This window comes from Glycine max, chromosome 6 (assembly GCF_000004515.6).
Source record: "Glycine max cultivar Williams 82 chromosome 6, Glycine_max_v4.0, whole genome shotgun sequence".
Lineage (NCBI taxonomy): Eukaryota > Viridiplantae > Streptophyta > Magnoliopsida > Fabales > Fabaceae > Glycine > Glycine max.
In genome coordinates, this window is record NC_038242.2 from 27056802 (window position 1) to 27071800 (window position 14999).

General features: G+C 32.4%; 1 protein-coding gene and 1 non-coding gene across 3 annotated transcripts; both read left to right on the top strand.

Moving 5' to 3' along the window:
* The first annotated feature begins 9112 nt into the window (after window positions 1-9112).
* LOC100799952 (probable purine permease 5) lies at window positions 9113-11872 on the top strand. 2 transcript variants are annotated; one of them, XM_006582025.3, is made up of 3 exons: window positions 9244-9373; window positions 9500-9564; window positions 10707-11872. In XM_006582025.3, exons 2-3 carry the CDS (start codon window positions 9555-9557, stop codon window positions 11762-11764), a joined length of 1068 nt encoding a protein of 355 aa, XP_006582088.1. In that variant the 5' UTR covers window positions 9244-9373; window positions 9500-9554; the 3' UTR covers window positions 11765-11872. The 2 variants fall into 2 exon arrangements, with proteins under 2 accessions (XP_003527168.1, XP_006582088.1); XM_003527120.4 differs by lacking the exon at window positions 9500-9564 and having other exon boundaries at window positions 9113-9373.
* MIR10422 (microRNA MIR10422) lies at window positions 9723-9851 on the top strand. Its single transcript, NR_161692.1, has one exon. It is a non-coding gene; the product is annotated as a microRNA MIR10422 (primary transcript).
* Window positions 11873-14999: the final 3127 nt, after the last annotated feature.

A 14999-nucleotide genomic window follows, 5' to 3' on the forward strand; every position in this document is an offset into this window, starting at 1 on the left:
TAAAAAGAACTAATACCAAATCCAAATAACCACAATTAGCAAGAAACATAGGCAAACATTATGAGCTTACACAACATTCATTATTCAACACTCACATCCAACAATTATTCGTCATCCATATTCAACAATTACTCATCATCCATATTCAACAATTTCTCATCATCCATATTCAATAATTTCTCATCATCCATCCATGGATCCAATGAAGACTGCACAGAATGATGCATGCACCTGACTCAACTCTCAGATGCAATGTGGTACGTACCAACAACCAAATCCCAGGAAATAGCCTAAGTGTGTCCACACGACACTCTCACTTAGGAAACCATGCAAAGTTTGTCGAGACCACCCGATTGTGCACGTAACTGCCCCCCCCCCCCCCACCATAGGTGATCAGTTTGGGGCCCAAAGGAGTTCCCTACCAGGTGACGCGCCCCCTCAATACAAAGTACACTCTGCCACAGTTATTCTATTTCCTGTGTCGTATGAGGTATGAACGTGGCCAAAAGCAAGTGCCAAAAACCATGGACAAATTAAAGCGCCTAAGCATCCCCTCAGGAATGCTTAGATTCTTTAACCACGCTTGTCCCCCACGAATGGGCCATCCGACAAGGTCAGTGCACTTCCCCCCCCCCATGAACATACACTACATACGACGTATGAATGTGGCCCAAAGCAAGTGCCAAAGACCATGGACCAATTAAAGCGCCTAAGCATCCCCTCAGAAATGCTTAGATTCTTTAACCATGTTTGTCCCCCACGAATGGGTCATCCGACAAGGTCAATGCACTTTGCCCCCCACGAACATACACAACATCCAACGTATCAAACATGGGCACCATCAAGTGCAATGACCATGGACAAATTAAAGCGCCTAAGCATCCCCGCAGCGAATGCTTAGATTCTTTAACCACTCTAGTCCCCCATGAATGGGTCGTCCGACAAGGTCAATGCACCCCCCATGAACATACACAACATGCACATGCCAATGCATTTCCAACATAAATCAACATTCCATTTTCATATCATTCTCAACATAGACATCATCTCGTCTGAATGACGTTATCAACAACAACAACAACCTCATTTCATATTCACATAATCGTCAACAATAACATCAATTTGTGTTGACATGGTCTTTATTAACAACGTCATCTCAAATCAATATCATCATAATTATCAATATCACCATATATCAATTAAAATCCTCAATAGTGACATCAATAATAAATCGCATTCCACACATATATATTTCTTTCATGTCTGAGATTTACACTCCCCGGGTCTTCAAACAACACAAATCAAATAAAGACATCAATTTCATTAATTTCATTCATCACAATATATATATATATATATATATATATATATATATATATATATATATATCGCATCCCATTTGTCAAAACATAGTTTTTCCTAAAAACCAGCATGCAACATCAACATCAAATGTATCGCATCCCATTAGTTAAAAACATTATTTCTCTTGGAAAAACCCGCATGCACATCAAGGACAATTATATTGCATCTCATTAGTTAAAAACATCATTTTCTATAAAGGAAAAATCAGCATGCAATAGGGACAGGCAGTTATTCTCATAGCTAAGTTCCTTGACCTTAACTATGGTGCTAAAATGGTAAATTTTATAATAAACTCCTCTAACCTATTGTGAGCTACCTGCGGGTCCCTCATCACGTCACTTGGAGATTTCTTTTATGTCCCTACTCGTCGGTTCCATGCAAGCCTCTACCATACCAAAACGAAGGAGACTTAATATGGATTTTAGAAAACAAAGCTAATAACAATGCTCTAGGTCAAACACCCACATCACTACATGAAAGGGCTGAGAGCATTTTGGGTTTTACAAAGGGACATCATTTTGAAATTCCAATCACGCCAATGTGACCGGGGTTCAGTGTAGGTCACGAAAATAACACCCATTTCATGAAGAAATAGCATTTTACAAAGTCTCTTTGCTCTAGGGTTTTTCAAAAAATGCGTAAAACATGCAATGGCAGTTTCCAAACTCAGAAATGATGCAAAGGTAAGATGAAACTAACAAGAAACAAGCGTAGAACCATGGTTTCCTCGAAGGAAAACGAATGGTCAAATTAGGACTTCGTTCTCTATCGAAACCGCGAGGCAACTTGGAAGATTCCGCTTCAGTTGAAGGGTTCCTCTAGGTGTGGGGTTTCAACGGAGAACAATGGCGGTTTGTGGTGGTTACTGGTGGCTGTGGGTGATGGAGAAAGTTCTTGGGACGTTGGAAATGGTTTTGGAAGAAAGAAGGAGAAGAAATGACGTTTTTCCAAAGCTACTTGGACTACAAAGCTCAAAACGCACAAGTGACTAATGTTCTCGAAAACGGAAACGTGGCACACACTCCAGACATCTTGTCACAGATCCCAACGGTCAGATCGTGGACAAGTGTTCTGTGAAGCTCCAGACCAAATTTTGAGAAGATCCGACGGTTAACGAAGGCTAGGAAGTGTTTTTACCGAGACAACTTCGTGTAGCTTCCTTGAGAAGCTTCATTAAGAGGCTTCCTCGAGAAGCTTCCTCGTGGCTTCCTTGAGAAACTAGATTCTTATCTACCCACACCCCCCTATTAACTAAATTAACCTCCTTAAAAATAGTTACGGATAAAATAGCACAACAAATATAATCAAACATCAAACATAATTACTAATAATATATAGATATATATTAGGGTGTTACATTATAAGAGTGACCAAGTTGGATATTCCTGGAGGCAGAAATAAAGCGGTTAAAGAATTTTAAGCATCCCTAGAGATTTCTTAGAATCTTTATTTATCCACGATTAATGCATTGATGGTGTCCATGTTTCATACTTTATATTGCATGGAAATAGTATAAACTTTGTTAGTAGTTTTTCATGAGGAAAAATATTTGTACTTGGGGGCATGCCACTCGGTTTGAAACTTCCTTGAGACTCAAGCTAATCACCATAGGGGGGGAAGTTGCCTATTGATGTGTCATTATTTTCTCCTATTTCTTACCCCTTTCTGTCACCATTTTAATTACTGATTAACCTTAATTGTCAAATTAATTATGCAGTTTTATCATTTGGACCTACTTGACTAATTTTGTGTTTTAATTTAATTTCAAGAGAATTATAAGCAATTGGGCTTGGATCCAGAATTGGGCTGAACCGGCTTGGACTTGAAAAGAGCAAACAATTTTATTTGTCGTCCAGTTTTATTTTATTTTATTTTTGGGTTGTATTTGTAAATCATGAAGATTTTGATGATGTCAAGAAGAATTAAGAATTTTCTTGAGAAAGGGGGAGAATGTAAATCATGCAAGCTTTGATGGTGTTGAGAAGAAATCACATGTTTGTCATCATCAAAAAGGGAGAGAATGTGAATGTATGTATACATGATTTTGATGATGTCAAAGAAGAATCTAACAAGGCTGCTTCAAATGATAAGCATTTGCTTCAAGAATAATTCAAGATTGCTTCAACAAACAAAGCCTTGTTTCAAGATTCACTAAAGACCAAGCCTTGCCTTAAAACAAAGTGCTTTCAAGACATGCAAGGCTCTGGTAATCGATTACCAGGAAGTGTAATCGATTACCCGAAGACAGGGTTGAGAAATAGCTGTTGAAAAAGGTTTTGAATTTGAATTTTCAACATGTAATCGATTACCATATGTCTATAATCGATTACCAGCAACGAAACTTTGGAAATTCAAATTCAAAAGTCATAACCCTTCAAATTATAACTGTGTAATCGATTACACAAACATTGTAATCGATTACAAGTGGAAAGTTTTCAGAAAATCTGCCAACAGTCACATCTTTTCATTAGATTTGTGAATGGTCATCAAAGGCCTATAAATAGGTGACTTGGGCACGAATTTTAGACAGAGAGTTTTGCTTAGCAAAAATGTCTTATCCTCTCAAAAGACAATGAGAGAGATTCCAAAAGAACTTCATTGTCAAATGCTCTCTCAAGAAATCCTTGATCAAACACTTGCAAAATCTATAAGGATTCTTACATGATCTTCATTGTAATATTCTTCTCTTGAAGAGAGAATTCTTCTTTCATTCTTCTTATTCAATGAGATTGGTTAAGAGACTGTGAGTCTCTTGTTGTAAAGGATTCCTGAACACAAGGGATGGGTTGTCCCTGTGTGGTTCAGACTTTGTAATGGATTTTACAAAGATAGTGGAAATCTCAAGTGGGTTGCTTGAGTACTGGACGTAGGTACGGGTTGTGGCCGAACCAGTATAAAACTGTGTTTGCATTCTCTCTTCCCTTATCTCATTTATGTTATTGCAATCAATTTTGCCTTGCATGTTTATAGAACATTATTAAATTGATTATTGTTGCTTCTTCTGCATTCTAAGCCTATCCCTCTTAAGATTATTGAGGCCACAAGGTCTAACAGTATTTTTGTAATTGGGCCACCAGACCTTATTGGGCCCAATAATCAGATTTTTAAGCTTTGGGGCCTAGTGACCTTGAGGGAGCCAGCTGCTAGGGTTTTAGATGGCCGGTTACTGTTCACGTAGGGGGAGATATTGTAGGGTTTCATTTTTCAATTTTTGTTGGTGTTACTATTCACATAGCAAATTCCTGTTTCATTTTCTGTTTTAAATTCTAGTTTCGTTTTCTGCTTTTAATTCCAGTTTCGTTTTCATTTCTGTCTTCTAATTTCAGTTCATTTTCTACCTTTGATTACCTATTCATTTCTGCATTTCGTTTCCAATTGCAATTTCATTTTCGGTTTCTGTTTGTAGATTCATTTTCGTTTCTGTGTTGCAATTAGTTTCCCGTTGTTGTATTTCGTTTCTATTTCCAGTTTTGTTTCTGCTGTTAATGGAAGGCTGAATCTCTAGTGTTGTTTTCTCTTGAGGATTAAGCATAGCTCTCTTTGAGGTTTTGTTATTAATATTAAATTTTGATCAGTTTTTCCCCTTCACCAATTATTTTGTATTTGTTGCTGATATTAATCCATGCATGGTTAATGCTTGATTAATTGTCTCTTGCTTAATTAACGTTCATGCTTAGTGGACATGTGAGAGGAATTAATTGGTGTATGTGTTGCTTAATCACATGATGATAGCCTTGTGTTAATTTTCGCTTAGTAAATTAATTTCGGGTTGGATTAAGTGGTTGAATTGATTAAGGATAAGTTCTCGTAACCTAGGATAAGAGACTTGCTTTTGAATCAACGGTAAACAACATGTTTTAGTTATGTTATCTTTTTAATTCAAGTTTGCTTGCCGTTTAAATTACAAAAACAAACAACCCCTCCCCCCTATTTCATTACTGTTTTATTATTTTATGTTATGAACATTTGTTTGATCATTGCTCACTGGGAGACGACCTAGGATCACTTCCTAGATACTGCATTTTAATGTTTATTTGATTCGGGTACGGCCCCGATCACCTGTGCACGATAGGGTGACCTCGATACTTGTTTTCTGGTTTTCCTAAGTAAGAGTATTGCGTGGACTTGCTTAGGCTATTTCCTGACGAATGGTACCATATTACATTTAAGAGTTAAGTCAGATGCATGCATCATTCTGAGCATGATTAATTTAAATTGTGGAAACGTTGATGACTAGTTTGTTAAGTGTATGTTAAACTGATGGATTGTTGAGAATGATTATGGTTATTGTTATTGTTTTCTTGCTAATCGTTGTCATCTGATGCTTGTTGATTGTTTTTATAATAAACTCATCCTTGCAATTTTGTACCATGTGGTTGGTACCTGTGATGATCGCAAACCTTCATTTGTGGGAGCAGATGAATAGTAGTAGATGATGTGGAGGGGGATTCTTTTGTTGGAGCCGCCAAGCTGACGTGATGACGTTGGGATTATTTTGGGAGAGAGTTGTCTTTTGTTATCAACTCCTTCGTAGCTAGTTCCTTGATTCTTTTTGATTTGATCATATAAATCTCAGGATTAGATACACATATAAATTAAATTACTTTTTGTCATGTGAATGAGGTATAATGGTTTAATATATATGTGTCTGTGTGTGTGTGTGTGTGTGAATTTATTTAATTATTTGTGTGTTGTTTGGTGAATGTATATCGCGAAAAAAATTTACCCCCGATTTTCATAATCAAATTAATGGAGTTTTCACTTAAAAACTGAAATGTCACGTTTGAGTTAGTGATATCATAACAATGAGGCAGGTCATTACAATTATCCATAAACATTATTTAGTAACATAATCTGTTCAAAATATATAAGTTGATTTTTCAAATATAACTAATAGGATTTTTCGTAAAAAAGAAAACATATATAGCAATTTTTTTATAAATTCATGAACATTCTTGGTGACATGAAATTGAGGATTGTCATTTATAACTTTGGGTTTTTAAAAAAATGTTTAATATCTTCTATGTATATGGATTTTCTATTATATGTTCTTAGATCATTTTAAAAACACATAACTAATTTATATGACTTTTAATGTTTATATATTTATTGGATTTTGGTTCTCCAGTAATTAAATCTTGGGCCTACTTCTATAAATAGGTGCTACTTTGTTTCAACCCTAGGAGGATCCCAAAAGAGTGGAAAAAGCCTCAAAATAGATGAAATCATACTTTAAAGCTTGAACACACGTCCATGCTTAAAGAAGCACACTCATGCTTTAAGAGTCAATTTTTGTCAAACTTAGGTTCGAAGCATCACCATTACCTTTGCGGCACTAGAGACCCAACTTAGTTAGAAAGCCCATCAAGCATATAAATAGAAAAATAACATGTTTTATCCTTGATTTTTGTGGACAAGTTCATATCTATGTCTTTTGTGTACAATCCCAATTTTTGTGTTGAGGTTTTGTTATGTCGGTGAGATTCTACTCGGACAATTTGTGTATGTGCAATAGTTGTTCAAAAGTTGCACTTTGACAAAATAAGGGAACAAGGACAAGTTGTGTTTGGGAGAAACGAGGCATGGTGTCTGAATAAAGTGGAGCACCATTGTAAGTAACAATGGATGATAAAAAAAATGAGGGATAAAGATAAATTGATAAAGAGAAATCAAGAAATAGAAAAGAAAAAATCACATTATCTAATTTAAAATTAGGATAAATAGTCACTTTTGCCCCTAAATGTATAATTCGTTGACAAATGCGTCCTTGAAAGATGAAAATACAAAATTTAGTCTCCAAAAATGTAAAAAGTGCAATCAATATATCTGGTCGTTAACTTCCGTTGGTCGTCATTAATAAAATAATCTACGTGACACAGAGCGACAAATTTGTCACTGAAATGATTGTCAACATGATCATCTCTAATTATCAACATAGGGGTATATTTGTCATATAATATTTTCCTAACCTCGTCTTCCCACTCCACTAACAAATGCGTCCCTGAAAGATGAAAATACAAAATTTAGTTATCGAAAGTGCGGCAAATATATCCGAACATTAACTTTCATCTGTCACCATTAATAAAATAGACAAGATTCGAAAAAGCGAAACATGAGATATATATATCTTTTATAATAATTGGTACAGTGTTACAATGTTTATTTTGGTAAATTGGTACAATGTATATTTTCGATAATTTCTATTGTGACAAATAAATTATGATTGATAATCAATATTATCATTATTATTATGTTTGTTTTAAATTATGTTTGCCAATATATTTTTTTAAGTGATTATTGTAATGTTATGTTTGTAACAATAAAAATGGCAAAAATTTACCCTTAAGTGAAATGAAAATTTGGGTCTAACAAATTACTCCAATAGAAACATACTAATATTTAGGTTCAATAAAAAATTACTGACATTTTCATCCAATAATGGTAACTTATTGACATTTTGATCCAATGGAATGTATTAACATTTAGGTTCAAAATAAATTATTGACATTTTTCTCTAATAAAAAATATTGACATTTTTCGTCCAACAAAAAATAACTGGCATTTACGTCCAAAAATGGTATCTCAGTGACATTTTCATGCAATCTAGTTAACATGATCATATTAGCAATTATTTCAATAACAAATTCGTCCCTCTGTGCCATGTAGGATATTTTATTAATAGTGACAAACGAAAGTTAATGACCTCATATATTTATCGTACCTTTTACGCTTTCGGAGATTAAATTTTATATTTTTATCTTTTAGAAATATATTTATAAAAAATTACACATTTAAGAACAAAAAAAATTATTATTTATCCTTAAAACTAATATATTATAGGATTGGTGTCACTTTCATACTTTACGTTTGCTTCGCACTTTGAGACCATTGAAAAAAAAAAAGACACTCACCTACTCTAGGTCTATTTTAAGTATGTTTTATTATTGATTCGATGCTCAAAAATTGAATTAATTCACTTGCTTTATTTATTTTAAAGGTTTTTAAAATTTGGATTCATGATTGAACCGATAAAGGCAGTTTAAAGTTTACTAGTTTAACCATGTTTAATTGCGGAAATTAGTTATAATTAAATGAAATTATTTTAATTTTTTTTCTTCTGAAAATCCATGTTGGGTGCTCCACCTCAGCTTAGACTTTCTAATATTCACAGCACAACAGTCCTAGCCCACTGTGGCTGTCATGACTCATGTGGCCGCAAGTGGCGACAAGCTCAATTATTCCACAACAAACCACAATCTTATCCGATATAATATAATATAATATAATTATTTTATATGATATATTTTCGTACATGCTCAATTATGAATGATCCCATGGACCTGGGAAACCAAACCACAATTTTCATCTTTATTCGATACATATATAATATAATTAGACGAGAAAAAATATAGAATAATTTTATATTATCCCATTATAGAATAAATCTATTCCTTTTATAATAATTATTTTAAAAATTACATAATAATAAATTTTTATGTAAATGATACTAAAATAATTGTATACTATCATTATAATTATTAAATTATAGTTGAGGAGAATTACTGTCACATTTTTTAAAACACTCATCCTTTTGAATATATTTTATTATTAATTAAAATGTATAAAAAGTTATAAATCAATTAAGAGAGTCATTAAATTAAATATTATGTAAGATTTAAATTTTGTGATTTTTAATAAATTTTAAATCCCACAAAAGAGTATAAGGATAATATTGGACGCAAGTGATAACAGATAGGTTTAGGTCGTCTAATCATTTAGAATTTAAATCTTAATTAATCAAACTTATAAATTAAATCGTGTTAAAATGAAAATATTTATTTTATTTGTGGGTGAACGATATTAGACAAATTATATATTATAGAGGGGTCATTGCTAGCTGATTGCGCGACTCTTCTTCCACTGACGAACACAAGAAGCACATGTGTGAATCTCTTTCCCATATAGACCCCGTAGGCGATTGTCATGACATCTCTGCCACTGCTTCAACCTGGTTCGTTCGTTCTCGACCATTTCTTTGTAAATTTCACTTTTAATTTATTACCAGTCTTAACAGTCACTTGAAGAGTTCTTTTAATTTATTACCATTTCTTTCTAACCACTCAGAAATAATATGCAGATGCAGAAATGAGTTCCTGTTGTTGCATTATAAGAGGCTTCATTATCAAACTAGGATGAAAATTGGTAGACATCTTCACTCTAGTTGACACTTAGAGAGATCAAGATAGAAAAAATGATAAGTGATGTGATATGATAGAAAGAAAGAAATCCAAAGAAATTACAAGTGCAAATGAAGTGTTTAGAAGAAAGGACAAAACATAGATAAAGTTTCTTGAGTGTACTGTTGTTGGTGGTGTTGTTTTTTTAATCAGAATTGTAGTTTTACTTCAATAATCTGCATAATAAAGGTATACAAGGGATTACGAAGATAAAACTCCAATTCTGATTAGAGAGCAACACCAATAACACTTAAAGAATTATCTCACCTCTTGGTTTTAGTTTTGTTTTTGGGAAAATGGAGTATTCACAAATCACTGCCCTTCAAACTATCTCACCTTTTGTTTTTTTTTCCTTTAGCCAGATTAGGGGTTGTTATTGGGACATCAATGCACATTCTCTATTTTATCCCTACTCACCCTAACAATTAGTATGCCCTGCTGGTTCACTTCTGATATATTTCCTTATCAATGTGATTTTAGATTTTCCTTCATTTTTAATTAGTACATGTTTGATAATCCCAGGAAGTTAAAAAATGTAGATTATAATTTGCTTTAAGCTTTTACTCAGTCAAGTTTTTTGTTTACTACATCAAAGGGTCAGAAAAAAAAATCTGCTGATTTGGTTTTGATGTCAAGGAGTGATGCTCAAGAGGTTAAGGCTAGATAATCCTGTGTGAGCAGGAAAACTGCACACAGCTGTTGGTTAATTGCTCAATCCTCAACAGTATTGGTCTGAACTATTGAATCTTAAGTTATCTCATTTAGATATTCAACTAATTGTTCCATGGATGAAACTTATGTCTATCTGTAACTTAGAAAGAATTGCTTATTTCCAAAGTATGACAACTTTAAGCCACTGGTGAGAGATTTAGGTTGTTACCATTACAGCAAAAAAGCACCTCAGATGTTCTGAGAGCAATTAGGCAATGTTTGATTTTCAGTTAGGTCCGATCGTAAACTGAGTTTTGCCTCAATTTTGCCTTGAAACTTAATTTGAAAAGGAAGTAAAAGGAGAGTCGTTTTTGCCAACTCAAATTGCAAAATGAAGTTCATTCAAACTTACGTTAGCAAACTTTAATCACTGAGTTCTTTTTGATGATATTGTAGAAATTATGGAGGCAGAACCATCAATTCCCTCAGATTCGCTCCGGAGTCAGATTTCCAAATTTTCTACCATGCTCACTAAAGCATACAAAAGAAAGTCAATCCATTATTGGATTCTTCTTGCTCTCAGCATCTTGGCAATGCTTGTGGCATTTCCTGCTTCCAGCATTCTGTCTCGTGTTTATTATGATAACGGTGGCCAGAGCAAGTGGATCATTTCATGGGTAGCTGTTGCTGGATGGCCCCTAACTGCCTTAATATTGTTTCCTGTATACTTCATCAGTAAAACCTTTCCCACCTCTCTGAACTTAAAACTGAGTCTGTCTTATATTGTTTTGGGTTTCCTAAGTGCTGCTGATAACCTCATGTATGCTTATGCCTATGCTTACCTCCCTGCATCCACCGCCTCACTCGTGGCTTCATCATCCCTTGTGTTTTCTGCACTCTTTGGATACTTTCTTGTGAAAAACAAAGTGAATGCTTCGATAGTGAATTCCGTTTTCATCATAACCATTGCATTGACCATCATTGCACTGGACTCGAGTTCAGACAGATATGCCAACATCAGTGACAGTGAGTACATCATGGGATTTGTGTGGGATGTTTTAGGATCTGCTCTTCACGGGCTTATATTCGCTCTCTCGGAGCTTGTCTTTGTGAAGTTGCTTGAAAGAAGATCCTTCATCGTTGTTCTGGAGCAGCAAGTCATGGTTTCTCTGTTTGCATTTCTGTTTACCACTGTAGGGATGATTATGAGTGGTGATTTCCAAGGGATGGCACATGAGGCTACCACTTTCAAAGGTGGTAGAAGTGCTTATTATCTTGTTATCATTTGGGGTGCAATCACTTTTCAGCTGGGGGTTCTGGGGGGCACTGCTGTAATTTTCTTGGGCTCTACTGTGCTAGCAGGTGTGCTTAATGCAGTAAGAACACCCATAACAAGCATTGCAGCTGTTATACTGCTAAAGGACCCTATGAGTGGTTTCAAGATCCTCTCCCTAGTGATCACCTTTTGGGGATTTGGCTCATATATTTATGGAAGTTCTAAAATATGGCCATAGACTCCAGTTCTTAAGATGCTCTCTTTAGAAATTCTAAGGAGGTGATTGTTGTAAGATGTATGATTAAATATCCGTACATAAATATTGGTAATGTTGTTGTTTGGTAAATCACAAATATGATTCTTTATATTTAATGCTTTAAAAATATACTTTTTGTCATAAATTGCACATTGTCTGTCTTGATAGTTTGATGCAAAACTTGTTAGATAACTTTATTTTATACTATGATTTTAAGATGGAATGTAACATGATGATGTCAAAATTTGGCATAAATTTTCAAATTCCTTCTTGAAAGTGTGGAAAATATAAATTTAGTCTCTGAATGTGCAAAAAGTATGACAAATTAATCTTGCAAACAATTTAATGATACATTGGTTTCTAAACTTTGCAACTTATTGTTAAATTGGTCTTGGACATTATAACTTAATGACAAAATGATCTCTCAAATTTAATGATAGGACTAAGTTGTCACATTTTTAACACATTCAATAATTAAATTTGTATTTTTCATTTTTCAGGACTAATTTGTTAACACATCAAACTTTCATGAATAAATTTGACTATTTACCTAGATTCTATGTAAGTCAATTTCCATTGTTTTTGTGGTTTGTGGAGATCGGATGGGATCTCCATCAATTTTGTAGTTTCAGTTGTCTATTGCCTAGTGCGACAAGTGGTTTGTGGAGGCGATCTTCATTGTGACTACCTGAATTATGATCTAACATCTTAAAATTTATTTAGTTTAAGAATTAAAAAAACCTATGGATGAAAAATGTGGTAGCAATTAATGATTGGTTAATTTGGAGAATAACCTTGTCATGAAAGAGATAGTTGTTGCATCATACTTTTTAAAATAGTTTTTGATAATATACTCTCAAATAGTCAGTGAAAAACTTATGTGGCTATTCGGATTTAATCATTTCACTCTCATATAAAATATTTTTTCTTATAAGATATATCATCTCTCTACATTATTTAATTATTTATAATTTTAAAAATATAAGTTAATTTGTTTAATTGTTGATTAATTTTAATTATAGTAATCATTAAATAACTAACTTAAGAGTATACATTTAATTTAAAAATATAACCTTTTTGTTATTTATTATTTTTACAGATTGTTTGAATTAAAATATAATTAATAATTTAATTTATAACTTATTTAAAAATGTATAAGTAAATTAAAATTATAAAAAATAGTGAAACGGATTATATGTAAAAAAAAAATTAATCAGATAAAATCAAACATGGATAAGGGTCTTTTGCAAGGATGGGATAGGTCATCCCATTGTCATGCCTGGATTATTAAATATTACTTCCTTTGTTTATGATCTTTGGTTATTTTGGCATTTTTTTATTTTTGTTTCAATATATACTTTTATAATTTCAATATGTAACTATGTATGTTTTTTTTTCTCAATTATATTCTCGCTTACAGTAGAATAATTAGAATTATTAGTTAGTGGAGTATTAATAATTAACTTATTTTTTCAAATACTTACAGTGGAGCATTAATACTTTTCCTAAGTGGAATTTGCAACGAAAAGGAATGATATTTTATCAAAGGGGTGTATAGAAATATTATTTATAGAAATTTATAAAATAATAAATAAGAATATTTTAATCTAAATTTTATATAAATTAAATATTTCAGTGTGTAAAAATCATAAATAACCAAAGAATATAAATTAGAAATGAAGTATGTGAGACACATCATTTAGTTAGATTTAACTAATTTTACCCTATCAAAAAAAATTTAGGGTAAATAGTCACTTGTCCCAAAATATGTAATTCGCTCACAAATGCAACCCTGAAGAATGAAAATATAAAATTTAATCTCTGAAAGTATAAAAAGTGCAATAAATATATCTGATCGCTAATTTCCCTCCATCACCGTTAATAAGATATCCTACATGACACAGAGGCATGAATTTGTTACTGAAATGATTGGTAACGTGACTATATTTACTAGATTGGATGAAAATGTCAATAAGATATTATTTTTGGACGTAAATGTCACTAATTTTTCGTTGGACGAAAAATGTCAATATTTTTTATGGGAGAAAAATGTCAGTAATTTATTTTGAACCTAAATGTCAGTATGTTTCATTAGACCAAAATGTCAATAAGTTATCATTATTGGACGACGAAAATGTTAGCAATTTTTTGTTGGACATAAATATTAATATGTTTCTATTGGACTAATTTGTTAGACTTGAAATTTCATTTCATTTAAGGGTAAAATATAATATTAGGGTAAATTTTTGTCTTTTTTTATCATTACAAACATAATATTACAATAATCAATTAAAAAAATATATTGACAAACATAATTTAAAACAAACATAATTTAAAATAAACTTAATAATAACAATAATATTAATCATCAACCATAATTTGTTTGTCACAGTAGAAATTATCCAAAATAAACATTGTATCAATTTACCAAAATTTCAAATTATAATAATTAGTCACAATCTACTATAAATAAAAGATAAATATATCTCATATTTCACTTCTTCGAATCTTGATTATTTTATTAACGGCGACGGATGAAAGTTAATGTCCGAATATATTTATCGCGCTTTCAGGGACTAAATTATATATTTTCATCTTTCAGGTCATTTGTCAACAGAGTGGGAAGACAAGAAGTCAATAAAATATTATATAATAAATGCGTCCCTATGTTGACAATTAAAGATGATGTTGATAATAATTTCAGTGACAAATTTGTTCCTTAATGTCGTATAGACTATTTTATTAACGACGACGAACTTAAATTAACACGGTCAGATATATTCATCGCATTTTTTATATTTTTAGAAACTAAATTTTAAATTAGACAAATAAAAGTGACTATTTATCCAAAAATTTATTTGAGAATGTGTAGATCTTTTCATAGAGGTAAAAGCAAGCGAAACATATATTCCTTTCTCGTAAAGCAACATACTTAAGAAAGCTTCTACTAACTACCAAGTATCAGAACGTCATCAATTGACATTTCTATATATATATATATATATATATATATATATATATATATATATATATATATATATATATAAGCATGCCACACCTTTAAGAAATACTATTCATCAAAATCAACGTGTAGGTATTCACGTTTCTCAGTAAGAGATTACTGAGGTTGGAAATTTCATTAAGAGTAGTTATAATTTGTTAGAAATAAACTCTAAAAAGAGCATTTCTAAAAAAATAAAAAACCTCTAAAAAGAAC